This window comes from Gouania willdenowi, chromosome 14 (assembly GCF_900634775.1).
Source record: "Gouania willdenowi chromosome 14, fGouWil2.1, whole genome shotgun sequence".
In the NCBI taxonomy this organism is placed as follows: domain Eukaryota; kingdom Metazoa; phylum Chordata; class Actinopteri; order Blenniiformes; family Gobiesocidae; genus Gouania; species Gouania willdenowi.
The window spans coordinates 4,843,146-4,860,682 of NC_041057.1; the positions used below are offsets into that span (position 1 = coordinate 4,843,146).

Genomic DNA, 17,537 nt, shown 5'->3' on the forward strand with positions numbered 1-17,537 from the left:
CGGTTTCTCTACCTTTGGTGTTTTCTCCAAACGATGCTCCCACACACACCCCTCACCTATAAAACTCTGACATCTGTTCTGATGAAAATGATTTAACCTTGTTTTATGTTTTCTGTCACTTTATTACACGTTTGTTCAGTTTCAACCTGTTTCCATGCATTTAAAAAAGACAGTTTTAAAACTTCTCCTTTTGTGTTTCAAGTCATCACTAACCACAACCTATTCCCAAACCTTATGTACAATGAAAATGATAATCCAAATATTTAATATTTTAAACTCAATGGCTGTACAATTATTTTCTGTACAACTCTGTAATTCCAGCTTGTAAAGTTGGTCAATGACGGTTTCTTTATTTTTAGATCCAACAACAACTGTAATAGTTTTTTTTATTTAATAATGTCAAAACCATTTCAGTTTGATGTTGTTTTTGCAGATTAATAACCATCGATGGAGGTAAAATGATCAGCTCTGTAAGACTTTGTATGAAACAGGTATTCAGTGCAACAAAAACCGTTGAAACGTGCTGTATTTGTTTGATAGGTATGTTTCTTTTTTTGCAAAATGCAACGCACAAAACATGTTTGACGTACACGCAACAATCCACAAAAAAAACCTCAGTGTGGTTTGCAAACACAAAACAATCTTACACCAACTAATGCATTCTGATTCACAAATAAGAAACATACCTGTCAAATATACAGTATACAGCATTTAAGTACAACACAGGACATTTTCTTTAAAAGTTTACTGGATTTGTGTGTGGATCTGCAAGGTGGAAAAATAGTGCCGAAAGTCTTTCATTGTTGTAGAATTGTTTTTGTACTTATTTATATTTCTTTGTAATCAAAGGCATATTTCTTGAAAACATGCTGCATTTGTTTCACAGGTACCTTTCTTATTTGCAAAACAAAATGCATTAGTTTGTAAATTATATTTTGCATTTAAAAACCACTCTGAGTTGGTTTGTGAATTGTTGGGTGTGATTAAAACATGTTTTGTGCATTATATTTTTGCAAATATGCAAACATGAGACATACCTATCAAACAAATACAGCATGTTTTAATGTCTGCGATCTTTGATATTTTGGCATCATTATGATGAATTGCTTTTGTCTTTATCCTCTTATTTTCCCTTAGTGTAGGGGTGGAGAAAAACGAGTAATTTCAACATTATTGTGCCTTAGTTTGCACTTCTATGCATACATAAAATACTAAATATGTAAGAAACAGACAATATCCAAGCAATAAGTGACAGATATCAGTCCCAATAGGATCTTCACTTTAAAAGATCTACATTCTTTGACCAATTTCTATTTAATTAAGGGAAACATTAAGTCATAATTAGAGGAAAATTTAAGGATTTTGTACAATTTTTTTATTTATTTATTTTTCAACAGTTTAACAATCATGCGATATAAGCACCAGGAGTGATTCGTGTTAATTTTTACTTTTTCCTAAGGGCCAAATTGGATGCTACAAAGGGCCGAACTTTGTCCCTGGGCCATGAGTTTGACACATGTGCCTTCGTGCAATAATATAAAAATGTCCTTCTAAAAGATGAATGACTATGCAGCCAGTTTTTACCTCTTTATTCTGTTTTTTTTATTCATTTTTACAGTTTTATGTTCCCACATTGAAAAATACAGGATAATGGTATCCAGACTTTTAGGCATTGAAGATGAATTTTTTTTCTTTTTGTAAATAAAAAACTGTTAAAGAGCTGAATGTGTGTGTGTGGGAGGGGAAATGTAGTGTCAAAGGTGTAATGAAGGTTTAAAGGGGGCTTTTCTCACAAGACAGACAGCATCTACCATGTGGGCTCTCACGGCATTTGAAGCTACAGAGAAAGTCTGTTTTATTTGTACAGTTTATTTATACGTCGGGAGCAGGGAGCTTCTCAAGCGTCGGTTCCACTCCCCAGATCTCACGGGCGTACTGGGTAATGGTGCGATCGCTGGAGAACTTTCCACATCCCGCGATGTTGTTGATCACCATCTTGGTCCATTCCTTTGGATTCTGGTCGGGGGACGAGGAAAATGTTGTGTAATTAATCATAATTTAAACGAGTAATTAATGCAAGAATAGAGACTTTTTAAAATGAGTTTCATACCTTGTACAGTTCGTTGACTTTCTCCTGGCATTTAATGTAGTCTTCATAGTCAGCAAAGACTTTAAACCTGCCAACAAAACAACACAATTAGCTTGGTTTAAAAAAGGCTTTAACCACTGATTAACCCTCCAATTATCCTTGGGGTCAATTTGACTCCATTCAATGTTGCTTAATATTTCATGACTTTTCCTAATTTGATGGCTACATTTGGTTTTTCAACGTGCTGAACACATATTGTACGTATTGGTGTTCCTCTGAGATCAATTTGACCCCGAACTGTTTTAGCTGTTGAAAACTTAATAAAGAAAAAAAACAATGCTAATAAAAAATTAAATTAAAAAAAAGAACAATACAATCAAAATATTCTGCTAGCTGCTGTTATACAAACCTGCCTTTGCCCTTATGGGGTCAGATTTTTCTTAATTTTGTATGTGGATTTTTGTTGTCAATTCATTACTCTGTTATTTTTGTGTATTTTTTTGTGCAACTTTTGGTTAATTGTGTGCATTTCTGTTCACATTTTTTATTTCTTTTGTGTTATTTTTGTGTAAGTCTGGATCTGCAAGGTGGGAAAACCGTGCCAAAAGCCTGTCATTTTCAAGGAAAATAGTTACTATAGATGAGGTTTTGGAACAGCTCTTTCACAGTGAAAGTGACGTAGAGGAGAATGTGTCTGAAACTTTATAGTGAAAAACCACAAATATGTTGCAAAAAGAGATAGAAAAAAGGTCAAGGTTTCATTATCATTGGCCTGACAAAAAACAACAAAAAAAAACTTGGTCAACAATTGACTAAAAATCATTTTCTGTAGACAAATATCTTTGGGGTCAGACTGACCCCAAAAGCAGCCTATACGCAGACTAAGAAGCTGCTTTGGGCCCCCTGGCCACTAGAGGGCCCCCAACCTGGCAACCCCACTTGCATGTTACTGGTATCGCCTTCTACTCTTAAACATGTTCATAAATGATTCCTTACCCCTTTAGCACCGAAAGAACATCTGTAATATTATGTGAATATCTGTAAAAGTCACGTTTTTCTATTAGCTCTGTCTGCTAGCATAGCATAGCATCTCTTCTTCACTGCTAGAATAGCTGCATGCCAACTGACCACTGGGATACCAGCGCCCTCTGCTGGTCGAAACAAATATCTGATGTAAACACAGTACACTGACTAAAATGAAATATCTATTATGAAATAACGAATAGTTTTCACGTTTTTGATGTTGTAGGCTCGTCAATCAGTAAAGCTTCCGAGTTTCCTGCTTTCACTCCTTGGCCATGCTTGCACTTTTTTATTTATATTAATTTATTTTACTTTTAAATGTGACCAGCAATGGCATGTTTTAAGATTCACTCAGATTTAACTTAAGTGAAAACAATTGATATTATTTATTTTAATTGTATTTTTTGTGTGTGTGTGTTTGTTAAAAGCGTATCTCAAGATTGTGCCTTTTTGTAAGACTCTACCTTTAAGTATGTTAATAAATGGCTTATAATAACACATAATAGTCATAATTTCAAAAATGCTGTCAACTTTTAACATTTTTTTTTAAATAAAAACACAGTGGGCCGCTGGCGGGCTTCTCTACCACCACTGGTGTTTGACTTTGTATGCACGAAACACACATTGTGTTTGTTTGTTAATTGACTCGGGTGTGTTTGGTTTGCCGTGAGATTGAAATAATTCAGGTAACTTGTTGTTCAATGCTTACATTTGGAGTGTTTACCTGTGTTCTCTGTTTGCTTTACTTGAATTTAAAAACACTTTATTATTTTACTTGACACGTAATGATTGCATGTTATAAAAAATAAAAGCAGGAATTGCAGAATTTCTGTCTTTTCAGTTTAAATTGAGGTTTGGAAACAATCTAGTGTAAGTTTCAATCAACAGGAATGACAAATAAAATATAGATGTATATGCGCCAAAATGTTTTTGTTTTACCAAATAGTGTTGCAATAGTAATTGCGCACTCGCACTATGGGCCCCATATACCGATTTTGCTTCGGGCCCCCAAATGACCTGGGCCGGCCCTGCCCAAGAGTAAAACGTGTTTTGGAAATATGAGTTAATGAACGCAACACGTGCATCGGTGCAAATAATGTGCATGCGATAGCCAAAAAGGGTTTTTGCTTCTTTGCTTTTCAAAAGCCCAGCATGCAAGTTTATACACATTCTTAATTCGTAGGAGTGTATGCATGTCTGTGCCCCGGGCTGCGAATGTTTGAAATGTCTCTACCTGTCATGATGCATCAACATGTTGACAATTTCCTTAAACAGTTCAGGCTGTTTTGGGCTGAAGAATCCTCCAGCGATCTGATCGATGGCCTGTTTGAGCTCAGGCAGACGGTTGTAGTACTCCTGAGCGTGGTATCTATAGTAGACAGGACACATAATCAAAATCAGCTTATTCAATGCATGCATTGTTTTTTTAGAATTAGGGTGTGTGTCAACAATGGCGTTCTAAAGATATGTCCTCATCGCTTCCTGACACACCTTAGTACCCTTTTTGGATCGTGACCCCATTTCCATATCACAAAATCCTGGTGACCCCATAGACATTTTCTTTTTCTAGAATCTTTTTTTGATCAAGAGTAGCTGAGATATTTTGTGTTTTATGTGAACTACATTTATATTTGAGAAAGTGAAAGTATAGAATTGCTTAGTTATTTTTTTGTGTACTTTTGGTCGTCTTATGCAACTTTTCAGTAATTTAGCATGTTTCTGTTCACATTATATATATTTTTGTAATTTTTGTCGTCTTTTTGTGTTTTATTCCTTCATTTTGTATGTTTCTTAAAATCGTTTTATGTATTTGTGTTATCAGTTCATACATTTCTCAGTTATTTTTGTGCATTTCTAGTTGTCTTGTGCAACTTTTGGGTTTATTTTTTGTATTTCTGTTCACATTTTATATATTTTTGTGTTATTTTTGCAGTCTTTTTTGTACTTTTCTGTAAATGTAATGTAGTTTTTTTTAGGCATTTTGTGTATTCATGTTGTCACTTTGTAAAAAAAAACAAAAACAATTCTGTTATTTTTGTGTGTTTCTAGTGGTCACTTTCAGTTAATCGTGTATTTTTTTTACATTTTATATATTTTTGTTGTCTTTTTGTTTTTTTTGTTTTTTTAATTTTGCAAGTTTCTTTAAATCATTTTGTGTATTTTTGTTGTCAATTTTTACAATAATTGAATTGTGCAACTTTTGGGTAATTTTATGTATTTCTGTACACATTTTACATATTTTTGTGTGCTTTTCTGTGAAATTGTATGTTTTTTGAGGAATTTTGTGTATTCATTGTTGTCACTGTAAAAAAATGTTTCACTTTCGGTTAATTTTGTGTTTCTGTACACATTTTACATATTTTTGTGTGCTTTTCTGTGAAATTGTATGTTTTTTGAGGAATTTTGTGTATTCATTGTTGTCACTGTAAAAAAATGTTTCACTTTCGGTTAATTTTGTGTTTCTGTTCACATTTTAGATTTCTTTTGTTATTTTTGTGTATGTTTGTTGTCCTTTTGTGTATTTTTTTGTCATTTTATATTTTTTGGGTCATTTAGTTTTTTTTTGTTGTCTGTTATTTTTGTGTTTTATATTTTTGTGTGTGTTTACTCTGGGGGCCACACAAAATTAGACCGTGGGCCGCATGTGGCCCTCGAGTCTCCTGTTGCCCATATCTGAGCTAGAGGTGATAAAATTAGAATTACATATTTTTTGAATCAATAATTACAAGACATTCAAGGTGACCCCATTTAAATTACAGGGGGTCATGACCCCAAGGTTGAAAAACACTGCCTTAGTGTGTGCAGCAGTGAAAGTGTGCAGAGCTGCTGAGTTGTCGCAGTAGATGAAACTCACTTCTCTGACACTAAAAAGTCTTGACAGTTGTCGTGTCTTGGAGGTATTTTCCCAATGGATGTGGTAACACACTATGCCCTTAATCCCAATCATCCTTTTTTTCATATATTTCCCCTCCTGGGTAAATGTCAAGGTTAGATTATTTTTTCCAAACTTCAAGCTGTAAATCAGCGTAAGGATTTGATTGACAATCCTTTACCCTTTCTTTTCAAGAGCATCCACATCGTCCACCCTCATGCCAAAGATGAAGAAGTTGTCCTCTCCTGCCTCTTCGGCCATCTCCACGTTAGCTCCGTCCATGGTGCCGATGGTCAGCGCTCCGTTCAACATAAACTTCATGTTCCCGGTGCCGGAGGCCTCCGTGCCTGCTGTGGAGATCTGCTCTGACAGGTCGGCTGCGGGGATGGCTGCAAGGTGACACAAAGGAGGAGTTTGTATTTCATTTAAAACCCTTTTAAGTTTTTCATTTTTTTACGACTTGAGGATTTGGAATTTACCCCGCTCTGCCAGCGTGACCCTGTAGTTCTCCAAAAAGATGACTTTCAGACGATCTCCCACCACTGGATCGTTGTTGATCACCTCACCGATGGCTGTGATCAGACGGATGATCATCTTAGCGGTGTGGTAGCCTGGAGCAGCCTAGAGAACATGTGGATTATAAGAAAAGCTCTCAGAAAGCGCAAAAAGCCACCAAACGCCTAATATCCTCTTTGTCAGATATTATCAGTTATCTGGATCAATAAGCCTGATCATATTACCATTGATTATTAACACTTCAAAGGAAGAAACAGAACTCTGCGTAAAGAAATTGTCTAACAGAACAACTACAGTTTTAGAGCCTGTGTTCTGCCATCTTGAAATCACATGATTGATGATGTCACAAGGCCCCACTGCCTGTAAACATCGCATTGTTTTCTATTGGAGTGAAACATTCAGCCTGATTTTTAGATCATTTAACAGTTTTTTAGATTATTTAGCAGCTTTTTAGGTCAAAATGATCATTTGTGCTGCTTTTGGTTGCCCTAAATAAGCAGGAAAAGTTAAAGATGTCGATGTAAACCTCTTTTGTTTACAGAAAGATGATAAAAACAGTTGTGATTCGAAGATCAATCTGTGACCTGCAGTTCCTACTCTGTGGTTTGATAGTAGACATTGATGCATCCCTAATCTCTATTTATTTTCCTTTAGTCATCTTGTGCAACTTTTGGGTAACTTTGCGTATTTCTGTTGACATGTATTTTTTGTGCGTGTATGTTGTCAAATTTTCAAACTGATCCAGAATCACTGTCATAATCCAGCTCCATTTCAAAATGTAATAGATTTTTCCATTATGTAAGGTTTATCTTTGGTTAAAATATTGTCCAAAATCAGTCAAATCGTTGTGACGTAATCCTGCTCAAAGACAAACAAACATCATTCCTTGACATTGTATGTTTAGCACCATAAATACAGACCTTTCCTCCAATCATGACGGTTCTTGGAGTCCAATGCTTGTTGGGCTCCTTCTTGATGCCTGGCAGAGATATCAGGAGGTAATAAAAAAGTGAGATGAGCAATAAATGTCTCTTCACTTCCTGCCACACATATGTAACAATGTGTTCATCATCAAGTGTTACAGTGTGAAGATGAAGAAATGTCTGCCCCAGAGGCTTTTATGAAAGACTCACGGTTGTAATAGGTGATGATGTGCAGGCAGTTAAGGAGCTGTCGTTTGTATTCATGGATTCTCTTGACTTGGATGTCAAACATTGAGTTAGGGTTGATCTTCACCTTGTAGTGCTCCTCCAAGTGAACGGCGAACTTCAGCTTGTTTTCCTGCAGCGACGACATCACTTTTAATGAAGCCCTGCTATATTGTGAGTTTATTATAAACCCACAATTTATTAATACATGCACATGCAACATGATTTGTGCAAAAAAAAGACTTTTTTTTTTCTCGAATTAGTTTTTGATCATGTTTGAGCTCATTTAAACTCTGTGCTACCTCACATGGGGTCCCGACCCCAAGTTTGAAAAACACTGATTTAGTGGCTCCTGAATAGATTTATTTAAATAGTTTTTATAATTTCCTGTCATCTCACGCCTGGGGTGGAACCAAGACTGACACTTTATTTGTTAATTTTCCTTTCTCTCTCAAGTACCCCCTGTAGTGCCATTGTGTACCCGTACCTCCATTTGAGAAACACTGCTATATCAGATGAAGTATGACGTATGCACAGTGGGCACACTAGTCACACCCAACCGCCCCATAATGCATTGCGAGCAGAATGGAAAATCCTCCTAGGACCGGCTTCAAGCTAATAATCAAACATCCTCCTTTCAAAATAAAAGTCTTCCATTAGCTTTTAACGCTTTTGTAAATAAGGCTCTATTAAAGTTGGTTGCAACATGTCAATAACCAACCAAAAAAGAAAGAAGAAAGAAAGGCTCTTGTTTTAAGCTTTAAGGATGAAATGATCACATGTTGATATTCTACTTGGTCACTTTCTCATTGGAAATGTTTTCAGAACTTTCAAAGTAAAGGTGGAGAATCAACAGAAATATTAAGCCTCATCTTGGGAAACTTGGAAGTATAAATCAGTGGGAACGCTCATCATCCTAATCCTACTTATAGTATATAGTAGACAGTATATACTCATTGAGTTTGTAGTGTATCGTATTAATAGAACATAGTGTACAGCAAACATAGGCAACTTGAGGCCATAACAAATCACCAAAAGTTGTATTTTAAGAAGATGGAATGAATATAAAGCCCAACATGAAACACACAATAACTCCCAAAACACACAAATTGACAGCAACATGTACAAAGAACACAAAAACACACAAAGAAGTTAAAAAAATACACAAAATCAAAACAAAGACAGACAGAACAACCACGTAACACGTGGTAAACACGTAAAAACAAGAACACGTTACATAATAGCTTCAAAGACACAAAAAACTGTCAAGAAAATGACAAGGAAAATACAGAAAACAACAAAAATACAGAAAGTGACCCCAAAAAACACACAAATTGACAACATCGATGTAGAAATCGACAGAAAAATACTCAAAATTACAACAAAAACCACACATAATGACTCCAAAAACACATCAAATGACTAAAAACTGACAAAACAACAAAACCACAGACAAAAACAAAATCCTTTTCCCTCTCAGTATTAGTGCTCAGATCAATCGTTATTCTAAATGCTGATAACGTGGCCCTCGGATCAGAAACAATCACATTTTCGTGTCCCCCAGTATGTACTCATTGAGTGTGTAGTGTGTAGTACGTTAGTGTGTGATTTCAAACACAGCACATGTCTCTACACTAATTACTGGCTGTCAAAGGAAGGGAGGGACGAGAGTCAAAGATATGTTTTATTGTAACTGCTCGTCAATCACAGACATAATAAAAGAGTGTGTTGGTTGTAAAGTAGAGAGCGGAGGTATACACTCCTGCCTGTCAAAGACTGATGTCATAAGCATATTCTAGCCTTAAAAGAGTCGTTTGTTTGAAATGAGTGTCATTATCGTCTTATTGGAAGGACATCAGGCATGACTTGGATCTCTGACAATGTGAGCAGGTGGTCAAAGGAAGTGAGATGATCAGGAAAGAAGGAGATCCAGCTGCTGGATGTTGAACGTTGTAGTAGTGAAACAAGTGGCCGGAGGCTCTGAGGTATAACCCCACTGACTGACAGACTGACTCATGGTAGATTGCAAGCAAAGGCTCTGCCCTCGTCTGTCTAAGATTTCTCTGCTGTACGCACAGCTCCACTCTCTGGAAGTTCCCGGGATAGAGTAGAGACCATGTAGAACTACATTAAGGGCCACAAAACAATGACTGATGAGTAGGGCTGGGCAATATGGACCAAAACTCATATCTTGACATTTTATCTTAAAATGGCAAGATACAATGTAATAAATCTCGATCATTTTAATTCGAATGAAGATTCTGGATTAAATGTTCTGATGCAAAATGTCACACAGACACATTTATTAACAAACAGCTGATTTCGTTGATCAATTAAAGCTGATATCCGGAGTTTCTGAGGAACGTCTCGATGTCCCGCCCTAAACAGCCTCACTTCCTCCCCCTGCCTCTGCCAATCTACCAGAAGCCACGCCTCTACTTTTCTGCAGAACATAAGAAAGTCACATTGATATAGATCTATGGGTCAGGTACGAGCCTAAATCATATTTACCTGTTTCTGTGCACATTCACTTTGATTGACAGTATCCACTACAGGAAGTCAAAGCCTATTGGCTCGGCGATCACGACGCTCATTCCGATTTGTATAGGGGTGTATCGGACGAAGGCGGGACTTACTGTATATACACTGACGTCTATGAATGACCACCCACAGTAGACTATAGTAAAAGACTAGTCAGGTATTTTTTTGCAATTCAAAATAATTATACATAAACATAGATTTCTCAGAAACTCTGAATATTATCTTTAAGAATACCTTCATCTGGGATGTCAGGCTTCTATGTTAGTCGTTAATGTTCAATATTCACAGATGGTCATATTGGATATTCCAATATGACGATGCCAGACAAGGTTACTGTCAAATCGGCATCATATTTAGTCTAGAACCTTAAAAAAGTGTTTTTAATTTTAATTATGTGACTATTGGTTGGCTAGTAACAGGAAAAACCTGTTTTTGGGTGGCCCCCATTTAGAATTGTACAATATGGCAATGCCATTGAGAATTATTATTATTATTATTATTATTTAGTTATTGTGTGTATTTTTTGTGCCACTTTAGGTTAATGTTGTGTATAATTCTGTTCACGTGTTACACGTTTTTGTTGCTTTTGTTGCCTTTTTGTGTTTTTTCTTTAAGTTCGTATGTTTCTCTGAGTCATCGTGTATTTTTATCGTGATTTCATACGTTATTTTGTGTCATTTTGTGCAACTTTTTGTTCATTTTGTCTATTTTTGCTCACATTTGATATATTTTTGTTATAAGTGTTTTTTCTTTGATGTTGTTCACTTCTTTGAGCCATTTTCTATATTTTTGTTGCCAATTCATAAATTTCTCTGTTATTTTTGTGTAATATTAGTCGTCTTGTGCAACTTTGGAGTCATTTTGGGTGTTTCTGTTCTCATTTCAGATTTATTTTGTGTTATGTGTTTGTTGTCCTTTTGTGCATTTTTATGTCATTTTATGTTTTTTGAGTCATTTAATGTATTTTTGTTGTTATTTATAAATGAAAAGTTGCTCCCCAATACAAACACATTTCCAAAACAGCACAATAAACATATTGTTCCTGAGAAAAACAACAAATGTCACTATAGTTACAACATGAAAATGTATGTGTTTGTGCTGCAATCAAATAAGTTGAAACAAGCCCTGAACAGAAAGCATTAAACACATAATTATGATTTTCACTGACTGGAGAACGAGTGGGAGACGTTTAGCAACTAAAGTTCATTTAAATTATTGCTTTGGCTCCGAGGAAATCAAAACAAAACGACAGAAAAATATGTTTTATACCTATAGAGAAATCTTAATTATGTTTTACGTGTTCTTTTCAGCTTATCCTTCATTAGTGGAAGTCAACAGACAGAAACAAACTGAAATATTTGCATCACTTTGTATTCTTTACTGTTTTAATGCAATGTTTTACACGTCTCAGTAAAATCCAATGCAGAAATTGACTAATGGCACTCATAACATCAGATCTTACATAATCAACTGACTGCTATAGGTTTTAAAAATCCTCTTATCTCTACTGTAAATACCACGAGGCAAAGACACTGCAGAAGACCTTGAAACTAGACTGGAGTGGTGCAGTAACAGACACATTAACTCACAGGTCACTTGGTGTTGATTAAAAGTGAGGGATCGTCTTATTCAGATGCTGCGTGCGTGCGTGTGCGACGAGCTTTGTTTACACATGAGTCGGCTTAATTAACCCAGGGTGGAGCCAGGCTTTCTCTACAGGATTACATTATTTATTTATTTATTAGTTTTTAACTGTTTACCCCAGAAAAAAGTTAGAGCTTGTCATTTATTTTTTTTTATTACATTTTTTGTTTTTGTTTTAATGGATCTTTAAATGTTTAAATATTGATATTAGTTGCTGTCAAATCAATGTGTCTTCAGATAAACACAATAATAATGCGGAGGAAAAAAATGTGTCGGTCAGTGTTAATTTTGCTGACCAAAATTTTTCGACATCATTTTTGACAATAATGTTATTAAAAAAAATAAATAAATAAACAAAAACTATATATAAAAATACATTTGTACTTGTGTTAACTAATAAAAGCAAAACTGTAACTATATATCTATTTTCTTTGCTTTATTTTTAATTTTATTTTTTGAGTTTGAATGGATCTTTAAATGTTTAAATATTGATATTAGTTGCTGTCAAATGTGTTGGCCAGTGTTAATTTTGCTGACCACATTTTTATGTCATTGTTAACAATATTCTGACTAATTTAAACCTCCTATTATCCTTGGGGGTCAATTTGACCCCATTCCATGTTCATCCTTCAAAAAATTAATAGTTAACGTTTTTCCTTTTGCTTTATAATTCATGACTTTTCCTAATCTGATGGTACAATTGATTAAGCATAAAATCATGATTATATTTTTACAATGAGCTGAATGCGTATTGCAAACATTGGTGTTCCTCTGGGGTCAGTTTGACCCCAAGCTGTTTTTGGTCCGTGTGTGACCCATGTGTGACCTTACATCCCCACACCTGTAAGTGCAGAGTTGACACTTTTTCTATATTCATTTCAACTTTATTATTTTGAGTTGATACATGACATGGAACAGCTCTTTCACAGTAAAAGTGACGTAGAGGAGGTTGTGTCTGAGACAGAGGACTTTATAGTGAATAACCCCGACTATGTTATGTAAAATTAAGTAAATAAATATGTTTATGAGAAGAAACATCATTCAATATGGTCCATTCTGTAAGAGTCATGAATGTGCACCCCAAAATTAGAAAATATTTGGATAAAATGTTTTCAAGATACGTTAACTCTAAAACTGAAAGTTTGACCTGAAAGTTGCACAGCAGCACAGGTCCTATCATCACTACAACCAATAGGATTCATACTCTTGTGGTAATTAATGGTGTCAGTAAATGTGAGACGATTTGGATAAATGCCGACTCACCTGTTTAACTTTGGCGATGTCACGGATGAAGCCCTCGTCGTTGAGGTAGTTGCGAAGAGTCTGAAGCTGGTCGAGGTCACGAATGAAATCCTCGCCGATTCTCTGACGCACAAAATAAACAAAGTGAACATCACATTCAGGGTTGGGGCCAATTACATTTTTCAATTACAATTAAGTCTTCAAGTTCTGATTACGATTGACGATATTTTATCCAATTACAATTAAAGTTACATTTGTTATTTTTCCTCTGAAAGTCAATTACAATTATATTATTATTAATCACAATTACCTAACCTGACAAAAATAACTTAATAAAACGTAACCTACCTCTTGTGTTAGCTTTCTGTTAGCATCTCTCATGATAACGGGTCCCAATCAGCTGCAAAGTACACTAAAAACAAATATCTATCATCTATTTTTTTCCTATCTATTGATTATTTTGTTAGGCTTCCTAATCAATGAAAATATAGGTTTTAATATTTTTTAGCCTTTTTTGCGTCAGTATACCCCTATATATATATATATATATATATATATATATATATATATATATATATATATTTTTTTTTTTTTTTTTTTTTTTTAAATGGTAAAATGAGGGAAAGCTTGATATGAAACATATTTTAATAGTTGTTAACTACAGATGTAACAATGGTGATACTGATATTTTCATGGCAATTACAAATACAAAGTCAATTACAATTTTAATTGACCCAAACCCTGGTTTGTCCACTTTATTAAATAACTAGTCTCAACAGTTATGTTTTGCTGACCTCAGCGATGACCTCAGCCAGCCCAGGGTTGCACATCACCAGCCAGCGGCGAGGAGTGATGCCATTGGTCTTGTTCTGGAACTTGTGTGGCTCCATTTCGTAAAAGTCCTTGAAACTGAAGACGGAAATGGAGCGTAAACACGTGAAAACCTAAAAACAGTTGATTGTTGTGTAACTGAGGCGTGTTGTACGTACATGGTGGCTTTGAGGATATCAGAATGTATCTGAGCAACACCGTTGACAGCGTGAGAACCAACGATACACAGATGAGCCATGTTAATCCTCTTCTGTCCACTTTCTTCAATCAGGGACATACGCCTGAGACGATCACTGTCACCAGGAAACTTAGCGGCAACATTCTGCAAAATAAAAATGTAATAACAAAGGTGTGATTGGGATAAACATAGAGTGGTGGTCCTCAACCCTTTCTGCTCATGAGTAGCTCAAATATTTGTATTCTGTGTTTTATTTGAACTAGATTTATAATTGAGAAAGTAAAAGTATAGAATACAGTTGTTTAAGATTGTGTGTCATGGTTTGATTTTATAAGAAAAATAATTCAATGATAATAATTCATCTTGTGCAACTTTTGGGCAATTTTGTGTGTTTCTGTTCACATTTTAGAATTATTTTGTGTTATTTTTTACATATGTTTGTTGTCCTTGTGTGTATTTTCTGTACTTTTATGTTTTTTGAGTAATTAAGTGTCTTTTTGTTGTCAATTCATTAATTTCTCTGTAATTTTTGTGTATTTTTAGACGTCTTGTGCAACTTTTGGTTAATTTTGTGTGTTTTTGTTCATTTTTTGAATATTTTTGTTATTTTTGTTGTCTTTTTATATTTTTTTCCTTAATTGTGTGTGTTTCTTTAAATCGTTTTGTGTCTTTTCTTGACAATTCATACATTATTTAGCTTTTTTGAGTATTTTTAGTCGTCTTGTGCATTTTAGATATATTTTGTGTTATTTTTTACATATGTTTGTTGTCCTTGTGTGTATTTTCTGTAATTTTATGTTTTTTGAGTAATTTAGTGTATTTTTGTTGTCAATTCATCCATTTCCCTGTTATTTTTGTGTATTTCTAGTCGTCTTGTGCGACTTTCGGTTATTTTTGTGTGTTTCTGTTCACATTTGATATATTTTTGTGTTAATTTTGTTGTCTTTTTGTGTTTTTTTTTTTTTTTTTTCCTTGATTTTATACTTTTCTTTGAATTATTTGGTGTATTTTTGTTGTCAATCTATACATTGCTCTGTAATTTTTGTGTGTTTTTAGTCATCTTGTGCAACTTTTGGATACATTTGTGTGTTTCTGTTCACATTTTAGATTTATTTTGTATTTTTTATTACATATGTTAGTTGTCTTTGTGTGTATATTTCTGTAATTTTATGTTCTTTGAGTCATTTAGAGTATTTCTGTTGTCATTTTGTAAATGTCTGTTATTTTTGTGTTTTGTATGTTTGTGTGCATTTCTTTTAATAATATTGTTTGTTTACTTTGGGGGGACACACAAACTTAGACCGTGGGCCGCATGTGGTCCTCAAGCCTCCTGTTGCCCATATCTGAGCTAGAGGTGATAAAATGACCACAATATATATTTTTATTTCATCAGTAATTACTAGACTTTTCAATCAACCCCATAAAATTACTGACGACCCAATATTGGGTCACAACCCCAAGGTTGAGAAACACTGAACTAGAGCGTGTAAACCCTCTGCACTGTTTAATGTGAATTATTCTATTCATCCCGTACCTGAAATCCTGTTTTGACAGATGTTGCATTTTAAAGATCAAGCACTCAACCATTAGGATTGTGTTCTTTGACTTTTACATAACAGCATTAAATACCTCATGACAATCTTTGACACCTGCACTTGTGTGTGTTCAGTTCTTGGTGTTGTCGCCGGCGACGGGGATTAAAAGGCTTAATACTTCCCTCAAAAACAAAGACTTAACACCGCTTTGATTAAATTAGCAGAAGTAATTCAGATTTATTCCTTTAAAGCCAAGTGTCTGTCATTTGAGCATTAATGTGATATTGTTGATATTAACCATAGTAAAGCTCTACATGTTTTCACTTTTAGTGTCACTTGTACTACGAGTGAGTCTCGCTATAAATCTTATATAGGTAACTATGGCTATTATGTAGTGCTTTATAATTTTTATGGTTCTTGACTTTTAACGTTTTTATGCTAATTTTAACATTTAATATTTTTTTTTCCTTCTCTATTATTTTTAATTGTTTTATCAAAGTACTTCTGTGTGCATTAGTCTCTAAACCTTTTTTAAATGAAAATAAAAATAAAAATAAATAAATATATAAAAATAGAATAAAAATTAAATAAAAAATAAATACGTAAATGCACTGAATGGTTCAATATCAATAAATGTAGTAAATAAAATTAAGGAAAATAACTGGCTCATCAGACAAGATCTTGAACTATTTGTCTATGTAAAAGCGAGACTTATTTAGAATGCCTATTGTAAATATAAATATAAAGGATAAAATTAAGTTAAATTAAATTAAATACATAAATGCACTGCATGGTTAAACATCAATAAATGTATGGAATACCATTTTAAAAGGAAAAATAACTGGGTCACCAGACAAGATCCTAAACTGTCTCAATAATATACTTAATTTAATCTATGTATGACATTTACTTGGGTGGTGCATGTGCTGCAGTACACATCACTGACCTCCAGGTGGCGCCGGTTGATCTCATAGACTATTTCCAGGTGCCGAGGCAGCAGGTGAGCAAACAGGTCAACAGGCCACCTCTCCAGAGCCTCAGGAAGCACTGTGTGGTTGGTGTATGCACAGGTACGCACACACACGTCCCAGGCCTGCACGTGCACGTCCACACAACAGGTCATTCAGCATTTTTCATTTCACTCTTCTAAAGTACTTTTCTACGAATAAATAAATGGCTCCAACACTTAATCATTTTTATGCAGTATAACATGAATGCATGCATTTAAAGAAATAAACACATAAATGATTAAAGCATTGTCACCTTTTCCCAGGAAAGCTTCTCCTCATCAACCAGAACCCTCATCAGCTCAGGAATGGCCATGGCTGGGTGCGTGTCATTAAGTTGAATGGCGACCTAATTAGGCAGAATAGCATCATCAGTTAATAAGTCTAAGGTAGGCCCTGGATTTGCTTCATTTCAGCTTCTGTATGTGGTGCCGAATGTAAAAACTGTTTACCAGCCGACATATTTAGCTCCCTTTTCTCACATTTACCTCATTTTTCTTTCAATTGAGACAGAAAGTCATGTAAAACAGCATGTTCTCTATCACTGTTAAACATGTGTACGCATGAAAAATAAATCTAAATGTAAATGTTAAATCTAAATGTAAATGCTGAATCTAAATGTTAAATGTAAATGTAAATGTAAATGCTAAATCTAAATGTTAAATGTAAATCGAAATGTAAATGCTAAATCTAAATGTTAAATGTAAATCGAAATGTTGAATCTCAATGTTAAACCTGCATCTAAATGTTTAATCTAAATGTAAATGTCAAATCTGAATTTTGAATTGAAATCTAAATCTAAATGTTAAATCTGAATGTTGAATCTAAATCTAAATGTTTAATCTGAATGTTGAATCTAAATCTAAATGTTGAATCTAAATTTAAATGGTACATTTATATCTGAATCTAAA

At 34.5% G+C, this 17,537-nt stretch overlaps 1 protein-coding gene across 1 annotated transcript in view; it reads right to left on the bottom strand.

Annotated features, from left to right (window-relative positions):
• Window positions 1–1,574: 1,574 nt before the first annotated feature.
• The window catches only part of pygma (phosphorylase, glycogen, muscle A), a 28,839-nt gene continuing 12,876 nt past the window's right edge, over window positions 1,575–17,537 (bottom strand). The window contains exons 9-20 of the mRNA XM_028466508.1: window positions 16,883–16,975; window positions 16,566–16,712; window positions 14,065–14,228; window positions 13,870–13,984; window positions 13,097–13,198; window positions 7,634–7,781; window positions 7,421–7,479; window positions 6,464–6,605; window positions 6,166–6,373; window positions 4,347–4,481; window positions 2,111–2,177; window positions 1,575–2,016 (exon numbers count right to left, since the gene is read on the bottom strand). Coding sequence (XP_028322309.1) covers window positions 1,873–2,016; window positions 2,111–2,177; window positions 4,347–4,481; window positions 6,166–6,373; window positions 6,464–6,605; window positions 7,421–7,479; window positions 7,634–7,781; window positions 13,097–13,198; window positions 13,870–13,984; window positions 14,065–14,228; window positions 16,566–16,712; window positions 16,883–16,975 — 1,524 coding nt within the window. The 3' untranslated portion in view covers window positions 1,575–1,872. The remainder of the gene's footprint in view (window positions 2,017–2,110; window positions 2,178–4,346; window positions 4,482–6,165; window positions 6,374–6,463; window positions 6,606–7,420; window positions 7,480–7,633; window positions 7,782–13,096; window positions 13,199–13,869; window positions 13,985–14,064; window positions 14,229–16,565; window positions 16,713–16,882; window positions 16,976–17,537) is intronic.